Source organism: Mytilus galloprovincialis, chromosome 8, assembly GCF_965363235.1.
Source record: "Mytilus galloprovincialis chromosome 8, xbMytGall1.hap1.1, whole genome shotgun sequence".
Classification (NCBI taxonomy): Eukaryota; Metazoa; Mollusca; class Bivalvia; order Mytilida; family Mytilidae; genus Mytilus; species Mytilus galloprovincialis.
The window spans coordinates 40,491,159-40,510,900 of record NC_134845.1 but is presented as its reverse complement, the minus strand read 5'-3'; the positions used below and the strand labels follow the sequence as shown (position 1 = coordinate 40,510,900).

At 31.1% G+C, this 19,742-nt stretch overlaps 1 protein-coding gene across 2 annotated transcripts; it reads left to right on the top strand.

Annotated features, from left to right (window-relative positions):
* Positions 1-73: 73 nt before the first annotated feature.
* On the top strand, positions 74-19,025 carry LOC143041927 (uncharacterized). Of its 2 annotated transcripts, XM_076214073.1 has the most exons (9): positions 74-278; positions 1,942-2,005; positions 2,665-2,718; positions 3,340-3,372; positions 5,743-5,887; positions 6,524-6,544; positions 14,276-14,400; positions 17,423-17,698; positions 18,859-19,025. In XM_076214073.1, exons 1-9 carry the CDS (start codon positions 132-134, stop codon positions 18,897-18,899), a joined length of 906 nt encoding a protein of 301 aa, XP_076070188.1. In that variant the 5' UTR covers positions 74-131; the 3' UTR covers positions 18,900-19,025. The 2 variants fall into 2 exon arrangements, with proteins under 2 accessions (XP_076070188.1, XP_076070189.1); XM_076214074.1 differs by lacking the exon at positions 6,524-6,544 and having other exon boundaries at positions 75-278.
* Positions 19,026-19,742: the final 717 nt, after the last annotated feature.

Below are 19,742 nucleotides of genomic sequence, written 5' to 3'. Positions count from 1 at the left end.
CAGAAATGCTGTTTTGAAATTTACGGAAACTCTGACTGATCTGCCTTTGATTTACTATTTTATTTCCCGATGAAAGGGAGATAATCGCCAATATTTTGTGTCCTTCACTTTTGCTTCAGCTGACTAACGAAATGTCGTATAACATTGATAGCAAAGAAGACTATAAAGCCCCACCACCTTACAAACAATTTAATGAACCTTACGATCATAGAAAACCACCACCAATGCATAATCAACACTATGATCAGCAACAGCGGATGCGACTGGATGATCCAAGGGTTTGTGTTCACTACGAAGTTACATAAATTTTCAAGTTCATAAATTTGAATTATTATTTGTGGTATATCTGTAGTCCAAATAATTATAACGTCTGGCAAGGCTATTTTATTTTTTTTTCTGGGACGCCTTCCTAGGGGATAGAGAGCATATTTGAAGCTCTTGACGCTTGATGCGCTACATTGTTGTCTAGCTGATTCAACTTGATCACTGTCTTTATTAAGAATGAGTTTAATATTGTGGTATTTTGCTTGGTGGCATGTCAAAACACTTGGAGTTATTCTTTACTTGCTTTTCTAAAATATTTGTTGCGTAGTAAATTTCTTTGAATTTCTTAACAGTTATGGTTCTCTTCGGATGTGCGTTTTTGAGGAATTCGTCTGGTTCAATAGTGGGAACCAGCCCCTCAACCACTTTGTACATAAATATTTAAATATTATTTTCTGGCTTGTTCGTCTTTTATGTAGATCTTGTAGTTCCAGTTCTGCAAGCATTTTGGAGAATATCAGCATGATCAGTACTCTCTTCGGTCTCTTGACTTGTAATCTCTGGTTATAAATCTTGCCCCTTGATGTTGTATCCTTTCGAGCTTATTTATGTTAAATTTGTTACCATGTAGAGGTCCCATACTGTGGCTCCATATTCCATCATTGATCTGACGAGTGGTTGTGGGCAGTACATGTATTTTGAGTTTCTTCTTAGAAAGCCTAGTGTTGAATTTACTTTCTTTTGCTCTGATTTTAATAAAAACTGAAAAGAATAGAGATCCAAAATGGTGCTAAAATGTAAAAGTAAGGGAAATCAAATTATGGACAATAAAAAATAATAAAAAATTAGGATTATTTGAAGACCACATTCAAACCCTCATATACAAGATGTAGAACTGGTAACATCTAAAATTGAAACATCATTCATCATGTGTGTTGACATTTTCCCATTCATGCAGTACAGATGTTCACTGGCTTTGATACCAATTAAAATAAAATATACATTAATCCAATTGCAGATTCTTATTCAGGTTCAATCTTTTATTATCTGATTATAGTCTCACCACATACAACATGTACGTAACAATATATACATTTACACAATAAAATATTCATACATGTACATAAAACACACATTGCACTGTAATTTGTACAGAACATAACCAAATACTGTTTTCAATAATATTGAAGAGTTAAAGAAAAATGTAAATTTATGTTTCCTATATAGTCATGATAGTAGTTTCCTGGTTGTCACTTTCACAAGTAGTAACAGAAGTCAATCATATGCATGACATATAAAATCCCTGAATTAACAGGACATGCTTAACCTTATATTTTTTCCAAGTTTTATCAGAAAAACTTGATGGTATTTTTTTAAATACTGTTATTATTACATTTAATACTAATATATGGTTTTGTCTGGAGCACCTCAGTAATTCAAACCAATATTTTCTGTTAAGACCGTGTTAGTTACATGTTTATGTGCCATGTTTTTTATTCTTTGGGTATTGAATTTGAAATTCAACGTAATGTCTTTCCATTAGTTTGTTGCTGTCTTAAATTCCCATACAATTTTCAATTCTTTTGCCCCCACTCACTGATGTGGGCTAGGCACTTTGCCTCTATCTAAGATGTAACATTTCCCTAAAGTATTAACTATCAATTATTTATTTTTCAGACATTATCAGAAGAGGAAAAACAGCTTTTGTATGGATGTAGAAAGGATTCTTTTTGGCAGAGAAGTGAGAATAGCATTTTAAATATTTATTTACATAAAAATTTCAGACACAAGAGATTTATTTAAAGTACACAGGCATGACAGATTTTTCAAAGACTTCTAGCTTTTATATAAAAAAAAAGAAGATGTGGTATGGTTGCCAATGAGACAACTCTTCACAAGAGACAAAATGACACAGATATTAATTATACATATTATAGGTCACTGTACACATGGTACAGCCTTCAGCATTTATTGGAATATTTATGTACATGAAAGTATGTTAAACAACTATTAACCAAGAGATGATAAGTTTTAATCAGGAATCAATTCAACATATTCACAAAGAACATAATGCCAGACAAAAATGATGGAAAGAATCACCATGTACTAACATTGTACATAGCTATATATAGATCTGTACATGACAGGATGCATTAATGATTTATTGTTATATGAATATGATGATAGAGTGTTCCTATATTGATATTAACATGATAAAGTATAAAAGGGTAACATGATTTTATTAGGTAATTTAATTTGTTTAAATTATTTTTAAGAATTTTAACATTGAATCATTATAGTTGGACCCATTTTGTACACCAAAAACTTTCCCTTTCCCTAATGCTTTGATTATGTTGATGAACCAACAAAAATATTTATTTTTCTATTTTTTTTTTTCAGGTCTTCCTTTAAGTATTGGATGTTTTATTGGTCTACGTATGGCCCAGCAGAAAGGTATGTTAGTACAAATAAGTAAACATGGTAAAGGTACAAAACAATGTAAGAATATATTGAACATATAGTGAAACAATCCCAACTAATTATGGAGCATTTTTTTTCCAGTTTTGTCCTGTTAAAAATTGCTATATAACATTTGAGGCTAAATGTTAAAATAATCAACATAGAAAACATTCATCAATATACAGAATATGAACACTCTATATAAAGCTAACAAAAGATCAAAGGTACCACAGCTCTATGCACAAAAACAAGATAACAAATTTTTGTAAACACCTGACTTATATGAATATGTTTACTGCCCTTTTTTATTTTTTTTTATAATAACCACTTCAAAATTAACAAATTTTTGTAAACACCTAAACATATTCATATAAGTATGAATATGTTTACTGTCCTTTATTTTTTTTTATAATAACCACTTCATAATTTTATTTTGTAATTTCCAAAACAAGGTATTTCATTCCTTTTTCTCAATGTTGTATAATAAAAAATATTACTGACATTGTTTAAAATATGATGCATCAAATTATTATAAATGTCTATATGCTGCATAGTTTCCTACTATCACTATGCTAACATATGTTTTGACTATAATTTTAAATTTTGGATTTTCAGGATTTGTAAAATGGTCAGTATGGAAGGATTTTGGTAAGTATAATTACATCATAAAATGTTATACACTAATTATGAATAGAAAAAAAAGAATGTTAGATCTCATATTTTACTGTAAAAAAACCAATCTCACACTTATTCACAACTTTTAAAGTTTTCTCAGCAGGGAAAAGTGAGATGAATTACTTTATAATTTAAAATTCTCCTATACCAAGATTATGTGTTTTTAGAAAAGTAAGAAAGAAAAGCGGTAGAATCAAATTGAATAACAGATTTAAACTCAAATTCGCTTAATTAAAGTAAACAAAAAAATGTATGCAGCTTCCAACGAGTAGTTAGTTAACAATTTTTATACGACCGCAAATTTTGAAAAAATTTTCGTCGTATATTGCTATCACGTTGGCGTCGGCGTCGTCGTCGTCGTCGTCGTCGTCGTCGTCGTCGTCGTCGTCCGGCGTCCGAATACTTTTAGTTTTCGCACTCTAACTTTAGTAAAAGTGAATAGAAATCTATGAAATTTTAACACAAGGTTTATGACCATAAAAGGAAGGTTGGTATTGATTTTGGGAGTTTTGGTCCCAACATTTTAGGAATAAGGGGCCAAAAAGGGCCCAAATAAGCATTTTCTTGGTTTTCGCACCATAACTTTAGTTTAAGTTAATAGAAATCTATGAAATTTTGACACAAGGTTTATGACCACAAAAGAAAGATTGGGATTGATTTTGGGAGTTTTGGTTTCAATAGTTTAGGAATAAGGGGCCAATAAAGGGCCCAAATAAGCATTTTTCTTGGTTTTTGCACAATAACCTTAGGTTAAGTAAATGGAAATCTATGAAATTTAAACACAATGTTTATGACCACAAAAGGAAGGTTGGTATTTATTTTGGGAGTTTAGGACCCAACAGATTAGGAATTAGGGGCCAAAAAGGGACCCAAATAAGCATTTTTCTTGGTTTTCGCACTATAATGTTAGTATAAGTAAATACAAATCTATGAAATTTAAACACAAGGCTTATGACCATAAAAGGAAGGTTGGTATTGATTTTGGGAGTTTTGGTCCCAACAGTTTAGGAAAAAGGGGCCCAAAGGGTCCAAAGTTAAACTTTGTTTGATTTCATCAAAATTGAATAATTGGGGTTCTTTGATATGCCGAATCTAACTGTATATGTAGATTCTCAACTTTTGGTCCCGTTTTCAAATTGGTCTACATTAAGGTCCAAAGGGTCCAAAATTAAACTTAGTTTGATTTTGACAAAAAATGAATCGGTTGGGTTCTTTGATATGTTGAATCTAAAAATGTACTTAGATTCTTGATTATTGAAGTTTTTTTGGTCCAGTTTTCAAATTGGTCTACATTAAGGTCCAAAGGGTCCAAAATTAAACTTTGTTTGATTTCATCAAAAATTGAATTCTTGGGCCTCTTTGATATGCTGAATCTAAACATGTACTTAGATTTTTTTATTATGGGCCCAGTTTTCAAGTTGGTCCAAATCAGGATCTAAAATTATTATATTAAGTATTGTGCAATAGCAAGTCTTTTCAATTGCACAGTATTGTGCAATGGCAAGAAATATCTAATTGCACAATATTGTGAAATAGCAAATTTTTTTTTAATTAGAGTTATCTTTCTTTGTCCAGAATAGTAAGCAAGAAATATCCTATTTGTGCAATAGCAAGAATTTTTTTTAATTGGAGTTATCTTTCTTTGTCCAGAATCAACTTAAATCTTTGTTATATACAATATACAATGTATATACACTTTTTACTACCAACTGATAAATTTAAATAATCTTTACCATTCAGTGATAACAAGCAGTTTTTTTACATCTTAATATTTTATGATGTATTTAAATGAGTAGTTATTGTTGCAAACTCCATTAGAAATTTGAATTGATATCAGTTTTGAAAAAGGGAAACGGGGATGTGAAAAAAAAAGGGGGGGGGGGGTAAATTTTTCTCATTTCAGATTTCATAAATAAAAAGAAAATTTCTTCAAACATTTTTTTGAGAGGATTAATATTCAACAGCATAGTGATTTGCTCAAAGGCAAAAAAAACCTTTTAAGTTCATTAGACCACATTCATTCTGTGTCAGAAACCTATGCTGTGTCAACTATTTAATTTTAGATTTAAAAAGTTTGAAGAAGAAATCTTTAATTGATTTGTAAAATCTTGGCATTTGTTTTGTGTAAAAAAAACCCATGTAATGTCAAAAATTTGATCACAATCCAAATTCAGAGCTGTATCATGCTTGAATGTTTTGTCCATACTTGCCCCAACTGTTCAGGGTTCGACCTCTGCGGTCGTATAAAGCTGCGCCCTGCGGAGCACCTGGTTCTATCTTATATTGAATTAGTAAACAGACAATTATTATTTTTCATATAAGTTATTGTACTATATACTATAGGTGCATTATTTGGTGGCTATGTTATTGGAAAGGCTTCCTTTATACCTGTATGTAAAAGAAGAATCGTAGATCGCTTGCCCAACAGTAATTTGGCGAGAGCAGTTACAGGCGAAAAGTTATTAAGTAATGACCCAAGTACATATGGGTAAGTTAAAGTGAATAGGTAATGGCTTATAAGAGTTTGGCTCAAGTACATATATGAGGGTCTAGATTCAGTTTACAAAATAGAAAATAATAGCCAAAAAAGAGAGAAAAAAGGGCAAAAAAATAAAAAATAGAGAATAGTGGGGGGAAAAATAAAGAATAAAGAGTAATGGGGGAAATTTTTTTTAAAATAGAGAATAATGGCATTAGAATTAAAGAATACATAAATGAAGAACCCATATCTAGACCCTCACATATGGGTAAGAAATATCAAATAGGTAATGGCTTATTGTCCATCCTGTTATTAGGTGTCTATCTACAATGAAAAATTTAAAAAAATAAAAAAAAAATAGGTAATTCTTAATAAGATAAACACTAGAAATAGGTGGTTCTTAAAAAATGGACAATTGCCTATATCATTTGGTTTAAAGCAAATGCTAATCAATCAATCAACCATATCATGAAGAATTTTGCATATTGGCCATTGGAAATCTGTTTTAAAGTAAAAATAATTAAAGTTCTAATTTTTTTTACTGCATAATTTATTAATATCTATATTTCTACTACCATATCTAGATTTGCATTTTCTTTCTCCGACCTCATTATAATGTTTCTGAATTATCTTTTATCATTACAGTGATTCAACAGTTCAGATCAAGTAAGCACATCTATTCATCATTCATAATTTATCAGCGTTGATTTTGATCATACAGATCAACTTTTTTGCTTCTTGATGTTTAAAAAGTTCAAGTCCAGTTGGAATTATTTAGACTATACTAAAAACTTCCTTAGATTTGATATTTGTCTCAGATCATAAATTTTCTAAACTTCAAATGAAATTGAACTATTGCTGACTTCTATATCATTTGGTCTCTGGTGTAGAGTTGTCTTATTGGCAATCATATTTGCACAATTTTGTTTAAATCCACAAGTAAAATAGAGATATATGCCAAAGACAGTGTCCATCACAGCTATTTCTAGTATTAATCAGATATGCTTGATGCCAAATGTTTGCCATGAGTGTGGCATCAATAAAGATAAAAAAAAATGCAAGCTTCTATATTTGTATTTGCATTGATAAATTAAACTCATGATATCATATCGCTTTCCTTCAGAATGTCAACAAAATCATGTAAAATGTTCATAATGTTTAAAAAATTAATGGAAATTTAGAATTGTTTTTAAAGCATCAAAGCTCTTATAAAGATATATAATTGCATTTTTGAATTCGATGTAATTTTTCAAATAACCCAATGTTTTCCAAGTTTGAACAACATGTGGTCTGTCTTCTTTTAAAAATTGTGTAAACAGTCCACAAATACTTTTTCTTGAAAACTAAATTTTAAACCACTAGCATTTTGAATATATTTTTTTAATAAAAATATTTTCTATTTTACAATCAAGGTCAAAAGTGTCTCACTATATATTTTATATACAAGCATATTTTTTGATAAATTTGTCAAAAACTTATTTCAGGTCCCAATTTGATGAAAATTTTATTGTTAAACTCCTAAATTTGTACAGGTTTTTTTTTATGATTATGATGAAATACACTTTTGGCATGTAATCACTGAGAACTCGTGATTATTTAAATTCAAATATTGAAATTTAAAAGTGTCATATTTTCCTATATAATCACACATAGAAATTCAGATCTGTCATTAAACAGTTATTTTCGTAAAAGTATAAATCAAAAAAATATTTCAAAATTGTTACAAGAAACTGCAGACATTCCTGTATTTAATGGTAGAAGTATTGTTTGAATCAGACAAGAAATAATTTGAGGAGATTTTTGTTTTAATGTTAGATGGATTTTTGTATGACTTCCAGTATATAGCAGAAATTTTTATGTGGTGTAACACTTTAATCCTCTGATTGTATTATAAAAACAAAACAAAATATATTACTTCATCTATTAATTTAATGAGCATTATAATCAAATGAGTAATATACAAAACAATCAAAATTGTATACCCTAAAACTTTTCCTGACATACTTTTCAAAACTGAAAGTAGTGGTGCATTTTCTATTGGAGCAGGAACTGAATACCCTTCTTGCTTTCACTTCCCTGTTTTTGTCGAGCCTTCGACTTTAGTCGAAAAAGCGAGACTAAGCGATCCTACATTCCGTCGTCGTCGGCGGCGTCGGCGGCGTCAACAAATATTCACTCTGTGGTTAAAGTTTTTGAAATTTTAATAACTTTCTTAAACTATACTGGATTTCTACCAAACTTTGACAGAAGCTTGTTTATGATCATAAGATAGTATCCAGAAGTAAATTTTGTAAAAATAAAATTCCATTTTTTCCGTATTTTACTATAAATGGACTTAGTTTTTTCTGCGGGGAAACAAAACATTCACTCTGTGGTTAAAGTTTTTAGAATTTTAATAACTTTCTCAAACTATCCTGGGTTTGTACCAAACTTGGACAGAAGCTTGTTTATGATCATAAGATAATATCCAGAAGTAAATTTTGTAAAAATAAAATTCCATTTTTTCCGTATTTTACTTATAAATGGACTTAGTTTTTTCTGCGGGGAAACATTACATTCACTCTGTGGTTAAAGTTTTTAGAATTTTAATAACTTTCTTTAACTATCCTGGGTTTGTACCAAACTTGGACAGAAGCTTGTTTATGATCATAAGATAGTATCCAGAAGAAAATTTTGTAAAAATAAAATTCAATTTTTTCCGTATTTTACTTATAAATGGACTTAGTTTTTTCTGCAGGGAACCATTACATTCACTCTGTGGTTAAAGTTTTTAAAATTTAAATAACTTTCTTAAACTATCCTGGGTTTGTACCAAACTTGGAAATAACCTTATTTATGATCATAAGATTGTATCCAGAAGTAAAGTTTGTAAAAAGATTACTCTGTTTTTTTTCTGTAATTTACTTTCAAATGGACTTAGATTTTCTTACAATCATAAAATAGTAACAAGAGGAATATTTTTATTGATTTTTTTCCTCATTGTTGTTGAGCCTGTGATTTACAGCAAAAATAGGCGAGACACTGGGTTCCGCGGAACCCTTACAAATTTTTGTTAAAGGGAACCATAACTGAAATTTGGTATCATTTGTATCAGGATTAGCACATCTTAATCATCAAAAAATGGTGTCCATGAGACTAAAAATTATCAACTTTAAGGTTATGTGTTTTGGTATGTTTCTATGAGCAATAGTTTCACTATTTTGGGTGTATGGAATGATTGTTAGGTGTACATGTCTGTCTCGCAGGGTTCATATGACCTTGACTTAGTTAACATGTATCATTGCAATTGATTATGTATAGTGTATGTGATGGTTTTAGTTAAACCTTTATCTTAAAGATTTACAACATAAAATCAATCATGATCAGTAGAGAAAGCGAGACATTTCAGTGGTGTACTCTCTTTAGCCTTTTAGAAAAACAGATTTTTTTTCACGAAACTTTTTGATTTTGTTCAGTATCATCAAAAAGATGAATATTGGCTGTTTCAGGAAGAACAGCAACCAACATGACCAATGGAAATTTTATAGAAATTGAATTATCGTCTTGGTACCTGTTTTGACGCGGACCAGAAATGACGCACCGATTTATTTTTGGGTTTTATATTTCTAAACAAAAGCCGTGACGTCATCAACATTTACCGTACATAACATGTTGGTGAAGGTCATCTGACTACAACAAAGATGCCTTAAACTCTGCCCAGAAATGTTATTATTACTTAAAATATTAAAGATGATGCAAATTCCGCCATTTTATTAAGGTCAAAAACATTCTACCCTTCCCTGGATGATTATCAGTCCTACATCCACTTTGGCCAATAAAAATATGTAACCACATGCTTCCCCATGTTGTGTTTTTGAAATCACATGACTGTCATGTGACATGGTTTTACATTTAAGCGGGAATCACAGTAGAACAAATGGTTGTCGCTTATATAATTTTATATGGTTTATCATTTTTTTTTCATTCAATGTATGAGGTAAACATCGATATATGTATTATTGTCATTGTTGTTTTATGAATGCAATTACTTTTTATTTTCAAATATATGGAATATATATATCAATTTCATAAATTTTATACAATTTTATGATAAAATTGAAAGAAAACAAATAATTATAAAATTTTGTTCTATTTGCCCCATGATCATTAAAGTGTATGAAAATTTAAAAAGTTGTAAATAAAATAGAATTTGTTGAACAGTGTTAACTTTAAAGAATCCAGATTGAAGCAATTTTTCGATTATCAGGCACGAACAAGTGTTTTTTACTGGTTTGTTTACAGTGCGTCATTACTGGTACCCAACATTTTTTGACAGTCCGTTTGTAATCTGAGCAAACATGATTTGTATTGTTTTTAATATTTCAAATATCTACTGTTTAATGATTGAAATATATTAACAAGTAATCAATCTCTTATTCCATTCCGTTTTTCTACTTCTTTTAAATGGTTGATTAAATGCAGAGACAAACACAACCTTAGGTGCGTCATTACTGGTTCCTCTGGGATATTCAACACCATGGACAGAAAAATTATATCACCCATACCAATATCAGCTCTTTGAAATGTCATTCTTAGTTGCCATATCCTATGTATGTTTTTTTCTGTTCAAACCCTGAATGAAACAAAAGAAAATAAAATTCTTGTATCCATAGCAAGGGAGTTCAGAGAAAGGACAACCCCAGCCTCCTGAAAAAACACCTTGTAAAAAAGTAAAAAAAATTGATGATTAAAGTCAGAGCGCCATGACCTTAAATAATACCTTCAAGTCTATTATTACAATTTAAATTGAATAACGAGATTTGATATCAAGCACTCCATTCTAACAAGTTGTCAACACTCATTGTGTGAATCTTTTACCTAGTCTTTTACACATACCAGTATGATGTCATATATAGTGATGTGGTTTCAATGCCAATGGGACAACTATAACACATTAGTTCTAATGAAGTGGATGAAGGCAATATAACAGTACAGCCTTCAAAAACGAGAATCTATTCTGGTGTCAAACTTTAACATCAGACATTTTAAAACTTTTTTATGTCCCACCTACGATAGTAGAGGGGCATTATGTTTTCTGGTCTGTGCCTCCGTTCGTTCGTCCGTCCGTCCATCTGTGCGTCCGTCTGTGCGTCCGTTTGCTTCAGGTTAAAGTTTTTGGTCAAGGTAGTTTTTGAAGAAGTTGAAGTCCAATCAACTTAGTACACATGTTCCCCATGATATGATCTTTCTAATTTTAATGCCAAATTATAGTTTTGACCCCAATTTCATGGTCCACTGAACATAGAAAATGATAGTGCAAAGTTCAGGTTAAAGTTTTTGGTAAAGGTAGTTTTTGATAAAGTTAAAGTTACATCAACTTGAAACTTAGTACACATGTTCCCTATGATATGATCTTTGTAATTATAATTCCAAATTATAAGTTTGACCCCAATTTCACGGTCCACTGAACATAGAAAATGATAGTGCGAGTGGGGCATCCGTGTACTATGGACACATTCTTGTTTATGCTTAAGAATGTAATGAAATTTGACAAAAAGAAGATCTCAGGTGAAAAGTGTGAGTGTTTGATATATTGTTGAAAAAAAATCACATATGTCAGTGGCCACGCCCACTTGTATTTTTGTCCATCTGATGAGTTAAGCCTTTTTCAACTGATTTTTATAGTTCGTTCTTATGTTGTACTGTTATACCACTGTCCCAGGTTAGGTGAGGGTTGGGATCCCACTAACATGTTTAACCCCGCCACATTATTTATGTATGTGCCTGTCCCAAGTCAGGAGCCTGTAATTCAGGGGTTGTCGTTTGTTTCTGTGTTACATATTTGTTTTTCGTTCATTTTTTTACATAAATAAGGCCATTAGTTTTCTCGTTTGAATTGTTTTACATTGTCTTATCGGGGCCTGTTATTGCTGACTATGCGGTATGGGCTTTGCTCATTGTTGAAGGCCGTATGGTGACCTATAGTTGTTAATGTCTGTGTCATTTTGGTCTTTTGTGGATAATTGTCTCATTGGCAATCATACCACATCTTTTTTTTTATATGGACAAAATGTACATCGTCTTAACCTTTGAAAGTCATAAATGACAGAACAAATTGCCAATGGAAATGTTGCAATATCGTCTTATGATGCTGGATAAGCCAATCAAATTAATGCAGTTTCTGTATCACTTTTTCTTATCACATTCCGTGTAGTGTTATACGAGAAATATCTATACATGCAAGAAATAGTTAACAGGCTACAACTATCAGAGAAAACACATTATATATGTATAAAATCATCCAATTAAACGAGAAAAAGTAAGGAATGATTTAAATGACACTTATAGAATGTTCCAATAAATCATTCATTGTCCTGAAAAAACTTTATTCTGGTCATGACTACCTGAGATATACAAATGTTCATCTTTTGGAGTTTTGGTTTTAGCATTTGTGGTAGAACATATTTTAAACTTAAAGGATTAGATAATAGAAGATCAGTCCTATATTTTATCATATTTTTATGCAAAAATACATTTATGTAAAAGTCACTTTTGTAAGTTTGAAAATGCAGAATAAATTCATCTTAGATATATAACATTCCATTTATATACTAGAAGCTTTCACACTCTGCAGGATATTATAACATTGTTAATTAAGGACTGCATGTAAATCTGTATATGCAAAGATTTGATGGAGGTTGTTTCATAAATGCTTAGATCATGTGTCAGAGAATGATACAAATAGTCTTAGGACTTATTATGAGTTGATATTTATAGATGTTACCACTGCATCCCGTGAAATAAGATATTTCTCCACCTTAGTTTAATGTTCAAATTGAAAAACGAGGCTTGGCAATTGGATAAAGAATGGAAGTGAGGAATATGTCAAAGAGACAACAATCTGACTGAAAAGTAGAAAACAGCCCAAGACCATTAATGAGTTTTCAACGCAGCGAAAAAATTCCGAACCCAGAGGCCGACTTCTGCTGGCCCATAAGCAATAATGTAGACAAAACAGTGAAATTGATGCCACACTAAACATACAAATGAACCAAAATTTAAAAAATAAACCACTTGTAAGCCTAACAAACATAAAAAAGAAGTTGTGGTATGATTACCAATGAGAGAACTCTTCATAAGAGACCAAATGTTACAGAAATTAACAACTATAGGTCACTGTATGGCCTTCAACAATGAGCAAACCCCATACCATACAGTCAGAGGCTAGAGGTTCCTGACATGGGATAGGTGTAAATATGAGGCGGGGTTATACATGTTTTGTGAGATCTCAACCGTGCCCTTTTACCTTTAGTCATTTACTCTAATCAATGTGGAATAAACATACACACAGCAATAAGCGCCATAGAAAGTCTTTTTAATATTAAAAATTTGTTTGCCACAAAATGTGAAATATTGGGTCACACTTGCTGCAGTGATATATACAAATATGATCATATCCTATAAAACAAATATTTTTATTGAAATTCTAAAACCAAAAGGTTGAGAAAAAAGTAAAATTTATTACAATAAAGAATCTTTAGCGACAAATTACACATTTTTCTTTTTTCCTACTGTCTAATATTTTTTATGTTCAGGACAGAATGTGATACTCGAAAATATTAAGCATTGACATCATATAACAATGCGGCCATGTCATGTTAAAATTCGTGACATTTTATAAATGAAAGTCATGCGACAACAGTCATACAAACAAACAACTTTCACAATGTTTCAAACCCATAAAAAGAGTTTTATTATTATTATGCCCGAGAAACATATTGCTAAGATAAATTGTCAATAAAAAAGTAATGGCATTTAATTTTTTTTTTATTCTGACTTCATCATTTCGAACATTAGCTCACTCTAGTGGGCTGGCTTGATATTCTTGCCAATGAGTCAGTTTCAAAAACAAAAATGCTATTATTCTAAATATAAGTGCTTTTTATTGTTTTATTAGATATAATTCATGACCAAATGGATGACATTCCACAAGTATTACTCCAAAATTTTATTTCAATACTGTAAATTGGGAAATTATTGCTAACATTTATTATTGCGGTTTTGACATGACTAACAAAAATTCATGATTCCTTATTGTGATTTCAGGAGAAGTTTAATATATATATGTATGTGTCAGATTTCAGAATGCAGGTTCTTATAAATTGCAAAATTCACCCAGTCGCATTATTCACAATAAAAAACCTTGCAATGATTTCTGAATTTACAGTATATTGAAGGATTGTTTACATGATTACAAAATTGTTCAACCTCAGATTTATTGAAACATTACGATAACATAACATGCAGGAGCTAGAACATTGTTTAAACAAGCTTTTGTTAACATATTTCAGACATGCAAAACAAAATTAACCAATTATACAGTTACATGTACCTTAATATAAAAATGATATTTTTCAGTTCTGCTGGGAGCAGTACAGAAACTAATAAGACACAAAATGGAGAAGAAATATATACAAATGCTAACTTGGATACAAATACTAGACCTCAGTATGACCTAGATTCAAGGATGTCACAATCACAGCGTAAGTGACTAGTGTGGAATCATTATTAGTGGGATACCAATTTTCATTGATTTTGTGGACTACATTTTTAAATGTTCAATGAAGCATACATTTTGCATTGGCCTGTATATATGCAGATTTTGGAAAAACCACGAAATCAAATATCTACGAAAATACAAATTTCACTCAATCCACAAATATTGGTACTGGTACCCATGAAAATAAATGAATCAACAGTAGTAGGGAATCATTGCAATTTACAGCTCATAACTTTTACATCCATATACAGACATATTAATTTCTATTTAACTTGTCCAACAAAGTAACTACGCATTTCTATGGTTTTTATACGACCGCAAAAAAATTTGCGGTCATATATTGGTATCACATCCTCATCGACAGAGTCGTCCGAAGACATATGGTTTCCGGACAATAACTTTAGTATTAGTAAATAGAAATCTATGAAATTTAAACACATGTTTGAAACCACAAAAAGAAGGTTGGGATTGATTTTTGGGGTTATGGTCCGAACAGTTTAGGAATTATTGGACAAAAAGGGGCCAAAATAAGCATTTTTGTAGTTTCCAGACAATAACTTGTGTGTAAGTGTATTGATCTTTCTGAAATTATACCACAAGGTTCCATATCACAAAGGAAAGGCTGGGATTGAGTTTGGGGGTAATTGCCCTAAACGTTCAGGAATTGGGGGCCAAAAAGGGGGGAAAACAAGCATTTTTCTAGTTTCCAGACAATAACTTGTGTTTAAGTGTATGGACTCTCTGAAATTGTAATGCAAGGTACCATACCTCAAAGGAAAAGCTGGGAATGAGTTTGGGGAAAATTACTACAAGGGGGATTAAAAAAAGTTGGGGGGGGGGGATTTTTTTTTTTTTAATTTTCTATTTTTCCATAAAAGCAAAAAATACTGATATGGCAGGAGATACATACCAAACCTGATGTGTAAATTATTATATGAAGTATTGTGCAATAGCAGGAAATCTTCAAATGCATAGTATTGCACTATTGCACAGTATTGCGCATTAGCAAGAAATCTTCAATTGCACAGTATTGCGTAATACAATGTAGCAAGAAATCTTCAATTGCACAGTATTGCACAATAGCAAGAAATTTTCAATGGCACAGTAATGCACAATAGCACAATATTACACAATAGCAAGAAATCTTCAATTGCACAGTATTGCGCAATAGCAAGAAATTCTCAATTGCACAGTACATTGTATTGCGAAATAGCAAAAAATATCCAATTGAACAGTATTACGCAATAGCACAATACTGCCCAATATCCAGAAATCTTCAATTGCATAGTATTGCGCAATAGCAAGAAATTTCCAATTGCACAGTATTGCGCAATAGAAAGAAATCTTCAATTGCACAGTATTGTGCAATAGCACAGTATTGCACAATATCTATGATAGCAAGAAATCTTCAATTGAAAACTAATACAAATATTTCAACCCATATCAGAGTTTTAAGATCTTTCACCACATTTATTTTGTGTCAGAAACCTATATTATGTCAAAAATTTGATCACAATCCAAATTTAGACAGTCTCAAGCTTGAATATTGTGTCCAAACTTGCACCAACTGTTCAGGGTTCGACCTCTGCGGTCGTATCAGGCTGCGCTCTGTGAATCATTTCATTTATATATCCTTTGTAGACGGGATGTGTTATTGGATAGTGTAGTCCAACCTCCCTTCTATTCATTTGTCCATCCATGGTCTGTCAGTCTGTCAACACATGGTACAATAACTCAAGCTTGCTTTAACCAATGATCATGAAATTAGGATTGACAGAAGAAAACTTTGTTTTGATTTAAAAAAAAATATATAATTTTGCCATTCCAGAGTTATGTGACTTTAACCCTCAGATTTAAGGCAATTATTCATATATTGCTTTCTTACTCCAGAATGCAAAGATTGATTTCAACAAAATTTAAAACTATTGTTCTGATTATATTGCTATAATGATTTTTCCCTTTCGATTTTGGAAATTTTCTGCTTTGTCTTTCCAGAGTTATGGGTTTTTAACTTTTAACTTTTAAGTTTTTCACCTGTTGCACCATAGTTTTAACATATTTTATTGTTTAAAATGTCAAATGGATCAGACACAAGTTTTACAACTTATCAACATCTTCTACAAAACAATAAGAAACATACACATTAATCAATGAACGCATCATAAAATTATACTAACAAATAATCTAAGCATAAAGACATGAAAACAAAAGGAAAGTTGTTGAAACGAATCAATGGATTTTACTTAAGTACATATTTTGCAATATAGATTAAACTAACAAACCAAATTGTAAGTGTGTAATAATTAAATGTGCAAGTCTAGTCTGGTGTAAATATAACTTAAGATTAATAAGTTAAGCGTTTCTCATAATTCTCCGTGGGATATATAAGTTTAATGAAAAGGATGTTAACTTCACAACAATGGTATTGTATGTTACACCATGACATATATATAACTGGTGAGCAAAATCTTACAGAACATCTTGTTTTAATGGATAAAAAACACATAAGTGTTAGATAAAGTTGGATTTCTGAAGGCAAATATTTTCAATACCTTTAAAATTTAAAGAAAAAAAAGACATGGACATAATACAAGTAATCTGAGATCACTAAAGAATAAGTTTATGCATTTTGTAACAAGCATGGCTTAAGGTTAAATGTTTTATAAACTTTATTAATGTAAATTTAATCCTTTATAATTAGTATTTTTTGTGAAGAGAGCAACACTTCAATATATTTAAGTAATACCAATGAAACTAAAATTTCAAATATCTAATTCCCATATACATTAAATTTTAGAAATTAATTATTACTCAGAACTTTCAAAGACTTTAGATGTAAAGAAATTCAAAGATGGAGTTGAGAAATCAAGGATGTTGTTAAAGAATTCATGAATGGAAAACCTCCTCATTTGATTAGGTCAAGACAATGCTTCTTTCTTGCTAACTATGAATCTTAGTACTTACAGGACAACAAATTTTCACCAGAATCATTTTTTTTTATTCAGCTGACCAGCCGCTACAAGAGACACAACAACCAGTTAAGAAATCGGTAACATATGATGATCTTAGACAGATGAGTAGACAGAAAGTTACACCATTACCAAGACAAGATATGTATTCATCAAGGTTACCAGTGTATCCTGATAACCATGATAACGACAGACAAAATAATGACAATGATAGCGGTTTTTCACAGAGGGATGATTCTTTTAATAAACAACCACAACAGGATGAGGAATCACGTAATAGACGTAGAAGACCACAGTTTTCTCCAGATTCAGGTGATTTAATCAAGGAGATTATTTACCTGATCACTTTTTTGTGTATTTTTCCTTTGATCTATTTTTGTGATCATTTTTGTCGAGCCTGTGACTTCTGTCGCAGAAAGCTTGACATAAAATTAGTGATCTGGCCGCGGCGGCGTTAACTAACTTCTTAAAAGCTTTATATTTTAGAAGATGGAAGACCTGGATGCTTCATACTTTGTATATAGATGCCTTATGTAATGAAGTTTCCGTCTGTCATATGTCCATTGTCCTTGACCTCATTTTGATGGTTCATTGACTCCTTGAAAAAAAAGTTAAGATTTTTTGTAATGTTAATTTCTTTCTTATTATGAGTAATAGGATAACAATATTTAGTGCGTATCTTGCAAGGTCCTCATGCCCGTCTGACAGTTTTCATCTGACCTTGACCTCATTTCATGGATCAGTGAACAAGGTTAAGTTTTCGTGTTCAAGTCCATTTATCAGATACTTTAAGCAATAGGTCTACTATATTTGGTGTATAGAATGATTGTAAGGTGTACATATCCAACTGGCAGGTGTCATCTGACCTTGACCTCATTTTCATGATTCAGTGGTCAAAGTTAAGTTTTTGTGTTTTGGTCTTTTTTTCTAATAATTCTTTAGGATTTAAATCATATAAAAATATCTATATGTCAGGGCTGAATCCAATGTTTGAAGAAAGGGGGCTTTATTGTTCTCATAGTGTAGGAAGGCAATTTTTTTTAATATTATGCACAAAAAAAGATTTTGTTTTCAAATCAAACGTAAAGTAATCCCTCATTGCCAAGCCTGAATTCCATCACTGTAGGACAACAGACTTTTCTTGTCTTTTCCATATTGTTTTTAGCCTAAACAACTGCTAAATAATACAAATATTACTTTGATACTAGTTCATGTATAAACATGTTCAAACTTCTAAATGATAAAATCATTAAAGCATAAAATGTATTGCATTTGCACTGATAGAGCTAACATTTTCACAAAATATTAAAATTTTGGAAAGGATAGGGTGCAAATAATTTTAGAATTACTGGCAAGGCTTCTAGCCTCAGACAATCACTCAATAATTTTGCAGGATATAAAGTATTATTTTTACAAGTCTGAATGTTAGAATTATTTTACCTTATTTAAAAATTATATTCTCTTTATTTCAGGTGCAAAGAATCAGTATGGAGATGTTTGGGATAAAGTTTAACAATATTAATATACTGTTGTACTATATTGGAGAAGAAATGTGTTTTACACTGATTGAACCCTATCTTATATCATGTATATGATGCTTCTTAGTTGATTTATATAAAAAAATTAAGAATGTTTTAAATTTTGATTTTAAAACTATACCACTGCTCTGAAAGATTATACTGATTTATATTTATCCATCCTGCTGTCTTTGTTTCCGTCAGTCCATTTGATTAAACTAAAAATTAGAGCTTGCTGAAATTTGGCTTCATGTGAGCATATATACTTTTACCGTCTGATGCATTATCAGATTCATCTCTCATCAAAAGTCCTTATCTGGTACAGATTTATAGTTTATTGATGATTTTTCAATTAAGAGGGTGTTTTTCAGCTATAATCGCATTGAAAGGCAACGGACAGCTAACATTTTTATATATGACATAAATAATACAACAAGTACCAAGAATGGATTAGGAACAGCACAACTTTCCAGAGCATCTGAGTTCACTCCAGTTTAACATTGAGACTTTTGTTCCCAATTTTAAGTTTCTGTGTAGTGTTTTGGGGCTTTTGTTAATCGTTTGTTTTCCTTTTTGTCATAGTGTTGTCTGTCCTTGCACCCTCTATGCCCCTCCTTAATTGGCCACTGAGTATGCATAGAGAAAAAGAGCTCCTTTGCCACCTTCATTACTGACATGTAGACATTTTAGAAATGATCAGAGAAAGATTCAAAAACACAGTCTTTCAGTAGTTATCAACTAGTATAAAAGTAAATGTTGATAATGAATAAACTACATCTATTCCTCGACCAAAGGGGTTCTACCTAATCAATGAAAGAAATAATAGTGTTGAGTTATGG